At 53.5% G+C, this 13,793-nt stretch overlaps 1 protein-coding gene across 2 annotated transcripts in view; it reads left to right on the top strand.

Moving 5' to 3' along the window:
• The first annotated feature begins 2,200 nt into the window (after positions 1-2,200).
• The window catches only part of POPDC2 (popeye domain cAMP effector 2), an 84,367-nt gene continuing 72,774 nt past the window's right edge, over positions 2,201-13,793 (top strand). Inside the window, exon 1 of one of the 2 annotated variants that reach the window (XM_075334843.1) lies at positions 2,201-2,278. In XM_075334843.1, the coding sequence (XP_075190958.1) occupies positions 2,257-2,278 (22 nt within the window). In that variant the 5' untranslated portion in view covers positions 2,201-2,256. The remainder of the gene's footprint in view (positions 2,279-13,793) is intronic. The other variant, XM_075334844.1, reaches the window with a different exon arrangement.

Here is a 13,793-nt window from a genome sequence, read left to right as displayed (position 1 = left end):
GGCTGCAGGTTGTCACTGGGCGGAGATCTGGGGCGCTTTCTGCACCCTAAACGTCAGTGTCTTGTTCCCCTCTGATTTTTCCATCGTGGGGGTAAAGTCCTCCTCCTTGCACTGTCCTGGATGACCACCTCCGGATCGTTAGACTCTTCAGAAGTCTGGAGGAATCGGGGTCAGCGCTGGAATATTCAGTATTTACAGAAACTTCATGGATTTGTCAATAAAATGTAACAATGTATGGAATGTTTAGAATTGTCCGTAACCATAGAAACAGCCGAGTAACAGAGGGAAACACCGAAGAGCCAAAATGTGAAAACCAAAACTTTGTTTAAAACTTCTGGCCCCAACTATCGAACTCCTGTGAGTTGTGGTGCGGGGGGCCGGTGCTTGGTGCGGGGGGCCGGTGCAGGGGGCTGGCGCGTGGTGCGGGGGTCTGGTGCGTGGTGCGGGGGTCGGTGCGTGGTGTGGGGGGTTGGCGGGTGGTGCGGGGGGCCGGCGCGTGGTGCGGGGGGGCCGGCGCGTGGTGCGGGGGGCTTGCGTGTGGTGCGGGGGGCTGGCGCGTGGTGCGTGGGGGCCGGTCATACACCAAATATCATGGCCGAAGCTTATAAATGTCTTGTGCTCCAGAATGACTGGAAGAGAAGAGCAGAGAAAGCAGCGGACCCCGGACCCCGATGTCACTGACCACCGCTGGAAGATCAGAGAGAATGTGATCAAAGCTGCCAAATCCACAATACATCCACTGACCCTCGAATAATCCGGCACGTCCAGCCGAAAGGTTCTGTGCCGAATCAGTAACATGTCTGACAGTCCAATACTGCATCAATGGCCTCCAGTCACCTCCAGAGCTGCAGTCACTATTCTGCTGTTACATCGTGTCTTATCCTCCAGTCACCTCCAGAGCTGCACTCACTATTGTGCTGTTACATAATGTCTTATCCTCCAGTCACCTCCAGAGCTGCTGTCACTATTCTGCTGTTACATCGTGTCTTATCCTCCAGTCACCTCCAGAGCTGCAGTCACTATTCTGCTGTTATATTGTCTTATCCAATAGTCACCTCCAGAGCTGCACTCACTATTCTTCTATTACATCTTGTCTTATCCAACAGTCACCTCCAGAGCTGCAGTCACTATTCTGCTGTTACATTGTGTCTTATGCTCTAGTCACCTCCAGAGCTGCAATCACTATTCTGCTGTTATATTGTCTTATCCAATAGTCACCTCCAGAGCTGCACTCACTATTCTTCTATTACATCTTGTCTTATCCAACAGTCACCTCCAGAGCTGCAGTCACTATTCTGCTGTTACATTGTGTCTTATGCTCTAGTCACCTCCAGAGCTGCAGTCACTATTCTGCTGTTACATCGTGTCTTATCCTCCAGTCACCTCCAGAGCTGCGGTCACTATTCTGCTGTTACATCGTGTCTTATCCTCCAGTCACCTCCAGAGCTGCAGTCACTATTCTGCTGTTACATCGTGTCTTATCCTCCAGTCACCTCCAGAGCTGCAGTCACTATTCTGCTGTTACATCATGTCTTATCCTCCAGTCACCTCCAGAGCTGCAGTCACTATTCTGCTGTTACATCTTGTCTTATCCAACAGTCACCTCCAGAGCTGCAGTCACTATTCTGCTGTTACATCATATCTTATTCTCCAGTCACCTCCAGAGCTGCAGTCACTATTCTGCTGTTACATCGTGTCTTATCCTCCAGTCACCTCCAGAGCTGCAGTCACTATTCTGCTGTTACATAATGTCTTATCCTCCAGTCACCTCTAGAGCTGCAGTCACTATTCTGCTGTTACATTGTCTTATCCTCCAGTCACCTCCAGAGCTGCAGTCACTATTCTGCTATTACATCGTGTCTTATCCTCCAGTCACCTCCAGAGCTGCAGTCACTATTCTGCTGTTACATCGTGTCTTATCCTCCAGTCACCTCCAGAGCTGCAGTCACACTTTATTTTGGAGCCTGTGTTTGCGGCAATGTGGGAGTCTCGGGTCCTCAGTATTTCCTGTAGCTGAGTTTGATATGAAACTACAAGTCCCAGCATGCCCTGCCCCTGGTGTGGTGTGCTGTGACAGCTGTGGGAGCCCCATCACCTGTGGCGCTGTCACCTGGCTGCCGCCCCCGCTGCCGCCCTGTCTCCGGCTGTGGCTCCTGTTACTGTCTGTGTCCCTGTGGGGCCCGGTGAATAATTTATCACTCAGTGTAAATAGAGCCGGCGCTCCCCGCAGTGCTGCATCGCTGCTCCGGAGAGGAGATGTGCCCCACGCCCTGGTCAGGTGAGTGCCCACATGTTGCCCGCTGTACTGCAGCTTGTAGTCTGGTGCCATTACCGCCCGTCTTTAGTGGTGGTACCTCTCCCCGTACACATGACCCTGCAGCCCTTAGTGCTGTGGTCTGTGTGCGTGGCAGTGGGTGTTGTGAGGGTCCGGCAGGCGTTGTGAGGGTCTGGCGGGCGTTGTGCGGATCCGGCGGGCGTTGTGCGAGTTTGGCAGGCATTGTGAGGGTCCGGTGAGCGTTGTTCGGGTCCGGCGAGCGTTGTGCGGTTCCGGCGGGCATTGTGCGGGTCCGGCGAGCGTTGTGCGCGTCTGGCAGGCATTGTTCTGGTCCAGCGAGCGTTGTGCGGTTCCGGCAAGGATTGTTTGGATCCGGCGGGCGTTGTTTTAGTCCGGCGGGCGATGTGCGGGTCCAGCGGGCATTGTGCGGGTCCGGCGGGCGTGGTTCGGGTCCAGCAAACCTTGTGCGGTTCCGGCAAGCGTTGTTCGGGTCCGGCGGGCATTGTGCGGTTTCGGCGGGCGTTGTGCGAGTCCGGCGGGCATTGTGTGGGTCCAGCGGGCGTTGTGAGAGTCCGGCGGGCGTTGTGCGGGTCCAGCGGGCGTTGTGCGAGTCCGGCGGGCATTGTGCGGTATCGGCGGGCGTTGTGAGGGTCCAGCAGGCGTTGTGCGAGTCCGGCGGGCGTTGTGCGGGTCCAGCGGGCGTTGTGCGAGTCCGGCGGGCGTTGTGCGGATCCGGCGGGCATTGTTCATGTCCGGTGGGCGTTGTTCGGGTCCGGCTGGCGTTGTGCGGTTCCGGCAGGCGTTATGCGGTTCCGGCAGGCGTTGTGAGGGACCGGCGGGCATTGTGCGAGTCTGGCGCGTATTGTCAGGGTCTGGCGGGCGTTGTGCGGGTTCTGCTGGCGTTGTGCAGATCTGGCAGGCATTGTGCGGCTTCGGCGGGCATTGTGAGGGTCCGGAGGGCGTTGTTCAGATCTGGCGGGCATTGTGAGGGTCCGGTGGGCGTTGTGCGGGTCCGGTGGGCATTGTGCGGGTCCGGTCATGCTCTGCTCAGCTCATATGATGGTTTCTAAATTTGCATAAGTTCCTGCACCCGCGGCGGCAGCTGCCTTGGTGCCCACGGCTGCAGGTGAAGAGTCTCCATTTCCGTCTGCCATCAGCTGGTACACGTAGAGCCGCGCCGGGGCTGGGCAGTGATGGCGCCTGTTGACGCTGTTGACCCAGGAGCTGACCCTCTAGTTTTTCCTGCAGATTTTGCCTTCGTTCTCATAAACAGGAGCAACAAACAGTTAACTCCGTCCTCCATTAGCTGTGGGCACCGTGCCCGGCTGGCACCCCGCGAGGACAGGCTGATTACTGGCATCGCCTCCCGGGGACGGTGCGGTGCGATCCTCCATTACCGGGGGCGGCTCTGACTCCGGGGGAGCGGGCGATGCTCGGCACTGCTCTGGCTGTGTGGGATTGTGGCTTTCAGGAGTCTGGGAAAGCTGGGTGACGACCTCCGGGGAGCGGGGGCAAGGTTATATTGGTGTCAGTGAGGAGTTATGGCCAGGATCGTGCTGGGGGCCATGGTCCTCGCTGCCCCCCCCCCCTCCATGACAGATAACTGCTATCAGGCTGCGGGCTATATCTGTCACTCAGTATCCTGCGCTGTATCCGCTGTCACTCATCACCCGCCGCAGATAGAGGCGAGACGTGCAGGCACCGCGAGGACCCTCCGTGCCAAGAGGAACGCCACCCGCATTGTCACCTCTCTGCCCTCCCTGCATGAAGTCCATGAATACGTGAGTCCATGGTCTGTCAGGTACGGTCAGGGGCAGGAGAGACCCGGACGGACGAGTGTGCGGGGTCTTACACCGTGCGCATACAGTGAAAAAAAGGAGCACGCACGATCTGAAAATGGCATGCATCATGTAAAAAGTGCAAATTCACAGATTTATTCCAACTGTACTATAATAAAAAAATGAGATTTTTAGCAAATAATTGCTCAATTCTTTGAGCCCCCCCGGCCACGTCACGGCAGATCTCAATAGGGGGGTCCTACACTATATTATGTATTTCATGTGCCATGCGGCCTCCTAGATATAGTTAAAAGCAGAGCGTGCGCATACGTTACAGGTAGACACAAATCCTACTTCAACTCCATGCAACCTAGGCCACCAAAACCGACGAGAATGGAGATGAAAGGTGGCTTTATTACCCGGGTGTCCCACAAGGACCGCGTTATGAGGCTCCTCTTAAACTTTGAGGTTCAACTGCAAGAGCAAGATTTATTTCCCTGAGGGGCAAGTAACAGGAGCGTCCCCCCGAGCCTCCAGCACCTGACCCTCGAGCTCAGGACATACAGCAGAGACGACCACCCCCTCCGGTAAAATTGGGACAGAGTCATCCGAGCTGCCTCCCCAAGGAAAACTCCAGGACAAAGAGTCAACTTTGATATTTTAACCCCGCGGCAATAGATATAAACCTGGTGAGAATAAGGACCACCTAGCCTGTCTAGGGTTAAGGCGCTTAGCAGACTCGAGCAGGTTCTTACAATCGGTAATGACAGTGACAGGGTGAACAACCCCCTCCAGAAAGTGGCGCCATTCCTCAAATGCCAGTTTAATAACCAGCAGTTCCCTATTGCCAATATTGTAGTTCTTTTCGGCTGGCGATAATTTCTTTGAGAAAAAGGAGCATGGTTGCCACTTACTAGGAGATGGACCTTGTGACAACACAGCCCCAACCCCCACCTCGGACACATCAACCTCAGCAATAAATGGTTGCGAGACATTGGGTTGGACGAGCACGGGTGCATCCCTTCAAAGAGGAAAATGTTCGCCTCGGACCACCTCAAGAAGTCTGTTTCTATATTCGTCACATCTGTGAGGGGTTTGACAATTGTTGAGAAGTTCCGGGTGGACTTCATGTAATAATTAGCAAACCCCGGAAAGCGTTGTAGTGCTTTCAGGAGGATCTCACTCCAGAACAGCACAGACCTTATCTGGATCCAGCAGATGACACCAGAAAGCCCAAAAATTGTACCTCCTGCGCGGCGTTTGCACACTTTTCCAGCTTGGCATACAGTTAATTATCACATAATATCTGCAACACCTGCCTGACGTGGACCTGATGTGTATTGAGGTTGGACGAGTAAATCAAAATATCATCCAGAAATATAAGCACAAATCTCCCCACCACACGATGGAAAATGTCATTGACAAAGTTGAAAAACAGCGGGGGCATTCGTCAAACCAAAAGGCGTGACCAGGTTTTCATAATGCCCTTCAGGCGTGTTAAAGGCCATTTTCCACTCATCCCCTCCTCTGATCCTAATCAGATTATAAGCCCTCTGAGATCCAACTTGGAGAACCACTTAGCACCAACAATTGGATTTAAAGAAATCAGGGATTAGAGGATAAGGGTCAAAGATAGTAATTTGATTCAAATCGCAAAAGTCGAAACAGGGACGTAGACCTCCATCTTTTTTTTTTTTTAACAAAGAAGAACTCCGCTGCCACAGGAGAAGAGGAGGGTCTGATATGTCCTTCAGCAGGACTCTCGCCTATATAATCCTTCATGGCTTGCGTTTCCAGGCCAGAAAGATCATAACTGCTCCTGGGAAGTTCTGCCCCAGAGACCCAAGTTAACAAGACAATTATACGAACGGTGGAGAGAAGCTTCTTTTCTGAGAATACGTCCATGAAATTGGACAATAAAGATTGTACTGTCTTAGTAGAGATGGGAGAGACCACCCTATTCAGGCAATTATTCCCGCAGAATTCACTATCCCTCTGGATTGCCAGTCCATCACTGGATTATGCATAACTAACCAGGGAAGACCCAGTACGATAGGAGTCGGGAGACCTTCCAAGACTTAAGAGGAAAGGAGTTCTTCGTGAAGAGCCTCTATGTGCAGTCTGCATTATGCAGAACTTGTTAGAAACTTCTCACCGAGAGATGCAGAGTCGATGGCGAATATTGGGATAGACTTAGCCTGCGTATCACAGTAGGGCCCATGAGTCCATGCAAACCAAGAGTCCACCATATTGGCTCCCACCCCACTATCCAGAAGGATAGAGATGGTCTCCGTTTTAGTACCTACGACCACCTCAGCAGGTATAATAAACTGAAATACACATGTGGAGGAAATATATACGGCCCGGTTGTAATCCTCCACACAACCTGGCGTCAGACGTTTAGCGATGACTTCCTCAGACCCCGATAAAATGACCCTTTTGACCACAGAAGAACATACCCCTGTCTTATGGTGAACCACTAGGGATCCAGACTGAGAGGAAGTCCCCCTAACTGCATGGGCTCATCAGTACCAAAGTGGGCTTCAGCCTTTCTGGCAAAAATGACTCCTAAGAGCCGGGTCATTCCACCTGGTGTCAGTGGAGCTGGGTCATTCCACCTGGTGTCAGTGGAGCCGGGTCTTTCCACCTGGTGTCGGTGGAGTCGGGTCATTCCACCTAGTGTCAGTGGAGCTGGGTCATTCCACCTAGTGTCAATGGAGCCGGGTCATTCCACCTGGTGTCAGTGGAGCTGGGTCTTTCCACCTGGTGTCAGTGGAGCCGGGTCATTCCACCTAGTGTCAGTGGAGCCGGGTCATTCCACCTAGTGTCAGTGGAGCCGGGTCATTCCACCTGGTGTCAGTGGAGCTGGGTCATTCCACCTGGTGTCAGTGGAGCTGGGTCATTCCACCTGGTGTCGGTGGAGCTGGGTCTTTCCACCTGGTGTCAGTGGAGCTGGGTCATTCCACCTGGTGTCAGTGGAGCTGGGTCATTCCACCTGGTGTCGGTGGAGCTGGGTCATTCCACCTAGTGTCGGTGGAGCTGGGTCATTCCACCTAGTGTCGGTGGAGCTGGGTCTTTCCACCTGGTGTCGGTGGAGCTGGGTCATTCCACCTGGTGTCAGTGGAGCTGGGTCATTCCACCTGGTGTCAGTGGAGCTGGGTCATTCCACCTGGTGTCGGTGGAGCTGGGTCATTCCACCTGGTGTCGGTGGAGCTGGGTCATTCCACCTAGTGTCGGTGGAGCTGGGTCTTTCCACCTGGTGTCGGTGGAGCTGGGTCTTTCCACCTGGTGTCGGTGGAGCTGGGTCATTCCACCTGGTGTCGGTGGAGCTGGGTCATTCCACCTGGTGTCAGTGGAGCCGGGTCATTCCACCTGGTGTCGGTGGAGCTGGGTCATTCCACCTGGTGTCGGTGGAGCTGGGTCTTTCCACCTGGTGTCGGTGGAGCCGGGTCATTCCACCTAGTGTCAGTGGAGCTGGGTCATTCCACCTAGTGTCAATGGAGCCGGGTCATTCCACCTGGTGTCAGTGGAGCTGGGTCTTTCCACCTGGTGTCAGTGGAGCCGGGTCATTCCACCTAGTGTCAGTGGAGCCGGGTCATTCCACCTAGTGTCAGTGGAGCCGGGTCATTCCACCTGGTGTCAGTGGAGCTGGGTCATTCCACCTGGTGTCAGTGGAGCTGGGTCATTCCACCTGGTGTCGGTGGAGCTGGGTCTTTCCACCTAGTGTCGGTGGAGCTGGGTCATTCCACCTGGTGTCAGTGGAGCTGGGTCATTCCACCTGGTGTCAGTGGAGCTGGGTCATTCCACCTGGTGTCGGTGGAGCTGGGTCATTCCACCTAGTGTCGGTGGAGCTGGGTCATTCCACCTAGTGTCGGTGGAGCTGGGTCTTTCCACCTGGTGTCGGTGGAGCTGGGTCATTCCACCTGGTGTCAGTGGAGCTGGGTCATTCCACCTGGTGTCGGTGGAGCTGGGTCATTCCACCTGGTGTCGGTGGAGCTGGGTCATTCCACCTGGTGTCGGTGGAGCCGGGTCATTCCACCTGGTGTCGGTGGAGCCGGGTCATTCCACCTGGTGTCGGTGGAGCCGGGTCATTCCACCTGGTGTCGGTGGAGCCGGGTCATTCCACCTGGTGTCGGTAGAGCCGGGTCATTCCACCTGGTGTCGGTGGAGCCGGGTCATTCCACCTGGTGTCGGTGGAGCCGGGTCATTCCACCTGGTGTCGGTGGAGCCGGGTCATTCCACCTGGTGTCGGTGGAGCCGGGTCATTCCACCTGGTGTCGGTGGAGCCGGGTCATTCCACCTGGTGTCGGTGGAGCCGGGTCATTCCACCTGGTGTCGGTGGAGCCGGGTCATTCCACCTGGTGTCGGTGGAGCCGGGTCATTCCACCTGGTGTCGGTGGAGCCGGGTCATTCCACCTGGTGTCGGCGGAGCCGGGTCATTCCACCTGGTGTCGGCGGAGCCGGGTCATTCCACCTGGTGTCGGTGGAGCCGGGTCATTCCACCTGGTGTCGGTGAAGCCGGGTCATTCCACCTGGTGTCGGTGAAGCTGGGTCATTCCACCTGGTGTCGGTGAAGCTGGGTCATTCCCTACTGGAGCTTGCGTAGCTGAGACTCCGCAGGTGAGACCCTGTCAGAGGCGTCATAGATGAGACCTAGGGCCGCAAAAAACTCATCAATCAACCAAAATGACAAACAAAAAACGTATCCCGGCCACCTGAAAACCTATCCAGGAGCTCCACCTTAGGTTCGGGTGTAGTGTAGCTGGCTGCCAGACCCACCACCATCACGTGCCTAGGCCCTCGCTTGCCCTGCCTGAACTCGCTCTGGCTAGTGAGAAGGCTGTCGAGCACACTAGTCTCACCACTGCAATAATCCAACACGAGGTAAGACAAGCAGAGGGAAGAAAACCCTCCTCCAATGCAGCTAAACACCGCAGCTGCAATAGTCACAGCTCCTCAGCTTCTCTCAAAGACTGGCTCTTTCTAAAGTGGTCAGCAGAGAATGAGAATCTAGAGTATAACCGCTGGTGTGAGACGTGTGACTTTTTGTAGTGTAAGGGAGTGGTCACAAAGGAGCTGCACCAGGAATTAAGGCTACAAAGGACAGCCAGAGAGGGAAGGAGTCCTTAACCCCTGCAGCACCAAAAAAAAGCAGATTCAATCAAATGCAAGTTATAGACCTGTGAACAATAAAGCGGTGATCTCCTGGATCCAGACTCACCAGAGATCTCCCCAGAGCGGGACGCACCCCTCACACTATGTGGGCGCATTCTTGTCATTTCTCTGTACTCTCACTCCTCGCATTTCTCTATTATCTTTCTTGACATGTCTCTGTCCTCTTCTTGGCTTGTCTCTGTGCTCTCCTTGGAATATCTCTGTCCACTTGCTCTTGGATTGTCTCTGTCCTCTTCTTGGCATGATTATGTGGTATCATTCTTGTCATTTCTCTGTACTCTCCCTCCTCGCATTTCTCTATTATCTTTCTTGACATGTCTCTGTCCTCTTCTTGGCTTGTCTCTGTGCTCTCCTTGGAATATCTCTGTCCACTTGCTCTTGGATTGTCTCTGTCTTCTTCTTGGCATGATTATGTGGTATCATTCTTGTCAGTTCTCTGTACTCTCCCTTCTCGCATGTCGCTGTCCTCTTCTTGGCTTACCTCTGTCCTCTTCTTCTTGACTTGTCTCTGTGCTCTCCTTGGAATGTCTCTGTACCCTTCTCTTTGGCTTGTCTCTGTGCTTTATTTCGAATGTCTCTGTCCGCTTCTTCTTTGCTTGTCTCTGTGCTTACCTTTGAATGTCCCTGTCCTCTTCTTCTTGGCTTGTCTATCCTTTTCTTCTTCACTTGTCTTTGTGCTCTCCTTAGAATGTCTCTGACCCCTTCCTCTTGGCTTGTTTCTCTCCTTTTCTTGACTTGTCTCTATGCTCTCCTTCTCTGGTCTCTGTCTTCTTCTTGTCTGGTCTCTGTGCTCACCTTGGAATGTCTCTGTCCCCTTCTTGTCATTTATTTGTCCCCTTCTTCTTGGAATATCTCTATCACCTTCCTCTTGGCTTGTCTCTGTCCTCTTCTTCTTGGCATGCTTATGTGGGCTCATTCTTGTCATGTCTCTGTACTCGCCATCCTTGCATGTCTCAGTCCTCTTCATCTTGTTTTTTGTCTTGTTTATTCTCATTCTTGTCATGTCTCTGTCCTCTATCCTGGCACGTTTCTGTCCTCTATCCTGGCACGTTTCTGTCCTCTATCTTGGCACGTCTCTGTCCTCTATCTTTTCATGTCTCTGTGGTCTCCCTCTTTGCTTGTCTCTGTCCTCTATCTTGGCATGTCTCTGTCCTCTTTCTTGGCACGTCTCTGTCCTCTCCCTCCTCGCTTGTCTCTGTCCTCTTTCTTGGCATGTCTCTGTACTCTCCCTCTTCACTTGTCTCTGTCCTCTTCTTGCATTGTATCTGTCCTCTTTCTTGGCACGTCTCTGTATTCTCCCTCCTCGCTTGTCTCTGTCCCCTTCTTGGTACGTCTCTGTCCTCTTTCTTGGCACATGTCTGTCCTCTCCCTCCTCGCTTGTCTCTGTCCTCTTTCTTGGCACATCTCTGTCCTCTCCCTCCTCGCTTGTCTCTGTCCTCTTTCTTGGCATGTCTCTGTCCTCTTTCTTGGCACGTCTCTGTCCTCTCCCTCCTTGCTTGTCTCTGTCCTCTTTCTTGGCATGTCTCTGTCCTCTTTCTTGGCACATCTCTGTCCTCTCCCTCCTCGCTTGTCTCTGTCCTCTTTCTTGGCACATCTCTGTCCTCTCCCTCCTCGCTTGTCTCTGTCCTCTTTCTTGGCATGTCTCTGTCCTCTTTCTTGGCACGTCTCTGTCCTCTCCCTCCTCACTTGTCTCTGTCCTCTTTCTTGGCATGTCTCTGTCCTCTTTCTTGGCACATCTCTGTCCTCTCCCTCCTCGCTTGTCTCTGTCCTCTTTCTTGGCACGTCTCTGTCATCTCCCTCCTCTCTTGTCTCTGTCCTCTTTCTTGACATGTCTCTGTTCGCTCCCTCCTCGCTTGTCTCTGTCTTCTTTCTTGGCACATCTCTGTCCTCTCCCTCCTCGCTTGTCTCTGTCCTCTATCCTGGCACGTTTCTGTCCTCTATCCTGGCACGTTTCTGTCCTCTATCTTGGCACGTCTCTGTCCTCTATCTTTGCATGTCTCTGTGGTCTCCCTCTTTGCTTGTCTCTGTCCTCTATCTTGGCATGTCTCTGTCCTCTTTCTTGGCACGTCTCTGTCCTCTCCCTCCTCGCTTGTCTCTGTCCTCTTTCTTGGCATGTCTCTGTCCTCTTTCTTGGCACGCTTCTGTACTCTCCCTCCTCGCTTGTCTCTGTCCTCTTTCTTGGCATGTCTCTGTCCTCTCCCTCCTCGCTTGTCTCTGTCCTCTTTCTTGGCATATCTCTGTCCTCTCCCTCCTCGGTTGTCTCTGTCCTCTTTCTTGGCATGTCTCTGTCCTCTTTCTTGGCACGCTTCTATACTCTCCCTCCTCGCTTGTCTCTGTCCTCTTTCTTGGCATGTCTCTGTCCTCTTTCTTGGCACGCTTCTGTCCTCTCCCTCCTCGCTTGTCTCTGTCCTCTTTCTTGGCATATCTCTGTCCTCTCCCTCCTCGGTTGTCTCTGTCCTCTTTCTTGGCATGTCTCTGTCCTCTTTCTTGGCACGCTTCTGTACTCTCCCTCCTCGCTTGTCTCTGTCCTCTTTCTTGGCATGTCTCTGTCCTCTCCCTCCTCGCTTGTCTCTGTCCTCTTTCTTGGCATATCTCTGTCTTCTCCCTCCTCGGTTGTCTCTGTCCTCTTTCTTGGCATGTCTCTGTCCTCTTTCTTGGCACGCTTCTGTCCTCTCCCTCCTCGCTTGTCTCTGTCCTCTTTCTTGGCCATATCTCTGTCCTCTCCCTCCTCGGTTGTCTCTGTCCTCTTTCTTGGCACGTCTCTGTCCTCTCCCTCCTCGCATGTCTCTGTCCTCTTTCTTGGCAGTCTCTGTCCTCTCCCTACTTGCTTGCCTCTGTCCTCTATCCTGGCACGTCTCTGTCCTCTATCCTGGCACGTCTCTGTGCACCCTGTGCTGTCCTCTCTGTTTTACTCTCCCCATGCTCTGCACCTGCTCCTGTGGCCCTGATCCTAATTTAGATGTATGGGAAGGTGTCAGTCATCAGCCGTTGGGCCCGGTCTTTAGTTTCCTTATTATAAATGCTGTAACATTGTGTTTTTATAACCTTCTCTGGGGTGGCACATTGTGACCCTCGCCCGAGGACATGGAGCGACAGGAGAGCTGCGTACCGCCACCTCTATGCCTGCACGTTACTATCCTACCTTATGCTGGCCTACAGCAGTAGAATAGGGCTGTGATAAATCTATCCTCTAATGATAGCGAGATGACTCTGCTAACTCTGCCCCAGTTTGTGCAGCATAGCCTCGCCCGAAGACATGGAGCGACACGAGAGCTGCATACTGCCACCTCCATGCTGCACTGTTACTATCCTGTCTTATGCCGGCCTCCAGAAGTAGAATAGGGCTGTGATTAACGTCTCTATCCTCTAATGATAGTGAGATGGCTCTGCTAACTCTGTCCCAGTTTGTGCAGCAAAGCCTCGCACGAGGACATGGAGCGACACGAGAGCTGCGTACCGCCACCTCCGTGCTGCACTGTTACTATCCTGCCTTATGCCGGCCTTTAGCAGTAGAATAGAGCTGTGATAAACGTCTCTATCCTCTAATGATGGTGAGATAACTCTGCCCCGGTCTGTGCAGCATAGCCTCGCCTGAGCACATAGAGCGTCAGGAGAGCTGCGTACCGCCACCTCCATGCTGCACTGTTACTATCCTGCCTTATGCCGGCCTTTAGCAGTACAATAGAGCTGTGATAAACGTCTCTATCCTCTAATGATAGCGAGATGACTCTGCTAACTCTGCCCCAGTCTGTGCAGCAAAGCCTCGCCCGAGCACATGGAGCGTCAGGAGAGCTGCGTACCGCCACCTCCGTGCTGCACTGTTACTATCCTGTCTTATGCCGGCCTCCAGAAGTAGAATAGGGCTGTGATTAACGTCTCTATCCTCTAATGATAGTGAGATGGCTCTGCTAACTCTGTCCCAGTTTGTGCAGCAAAGCCTCGCACGAGGACATGGAGCGACACGAGAGCTGCGTACCGCCACCTCCATGCTGCACTGTTACTATCCTGCCTTATGCCGGCCTTTAGCAGTACAATAGAGCTGTGATAAACGTCTCTATCCTCTAATGATAGTGAGATGACTCTGCTAACTCTGCCCCAGTCTGTGCAGCAAAGCCTCGCCCGAGCACATGGAGCGTCAGGAGAGCTGCGTACCGCCACCTCCGTGCTGCACTGTTACTATCCTGCCTTATGCCGGCCTTTAGCAGTAGAATAGAGCTGTGATAAACGTCTCTATCCTCTAATGATAGTGAGATAACTCTGCCCCGGTCTGTGCAGCATAGCCTCGCCCGAGGACATGGAGCGACACGAGAGCTGGGTACCGCCACCTCCGTGCTGCACTGTTACTATCCTCCCTTATGCCGGCCTCCAGCAGTAGAATAGGGCTGTGATTAACCTCTCTATCCTCTAATGATAGTGAGATGACTCTGCTAACTCTGTCCCGGTCTGTGCAGCAAAGCTGAGAGTGAATAACAGGAGGCCGCAGCCTCTGACCTGCGCTGATCAGGACGCGCTCCCTGTAATGCCTCTAGAGACGTCACGTGTCAGCTCCTCGCCAGGCTCTGCTT

This window comes from Anomaloglossus baeobatrachus, chromosome 2 (assembly GCF_048569485.1).
Source record: "Anomaloglossus baeobatrachus isolate aAnoBae1 chromosome 2, aAnoBae1.hap1, whole genome shotgun sequence".
Lineage (NCBI taxonomy): Eukaryota > Metazoa > Chordata > Amphibia > Anura > Aromobatidae > Anomaloglossus > Anomaloglossus baeobatrachus.
Note: the sequence above shows the minus strand (reverse complement) of the source record. Positions and strands in the feature narration are given on the sequence as shown.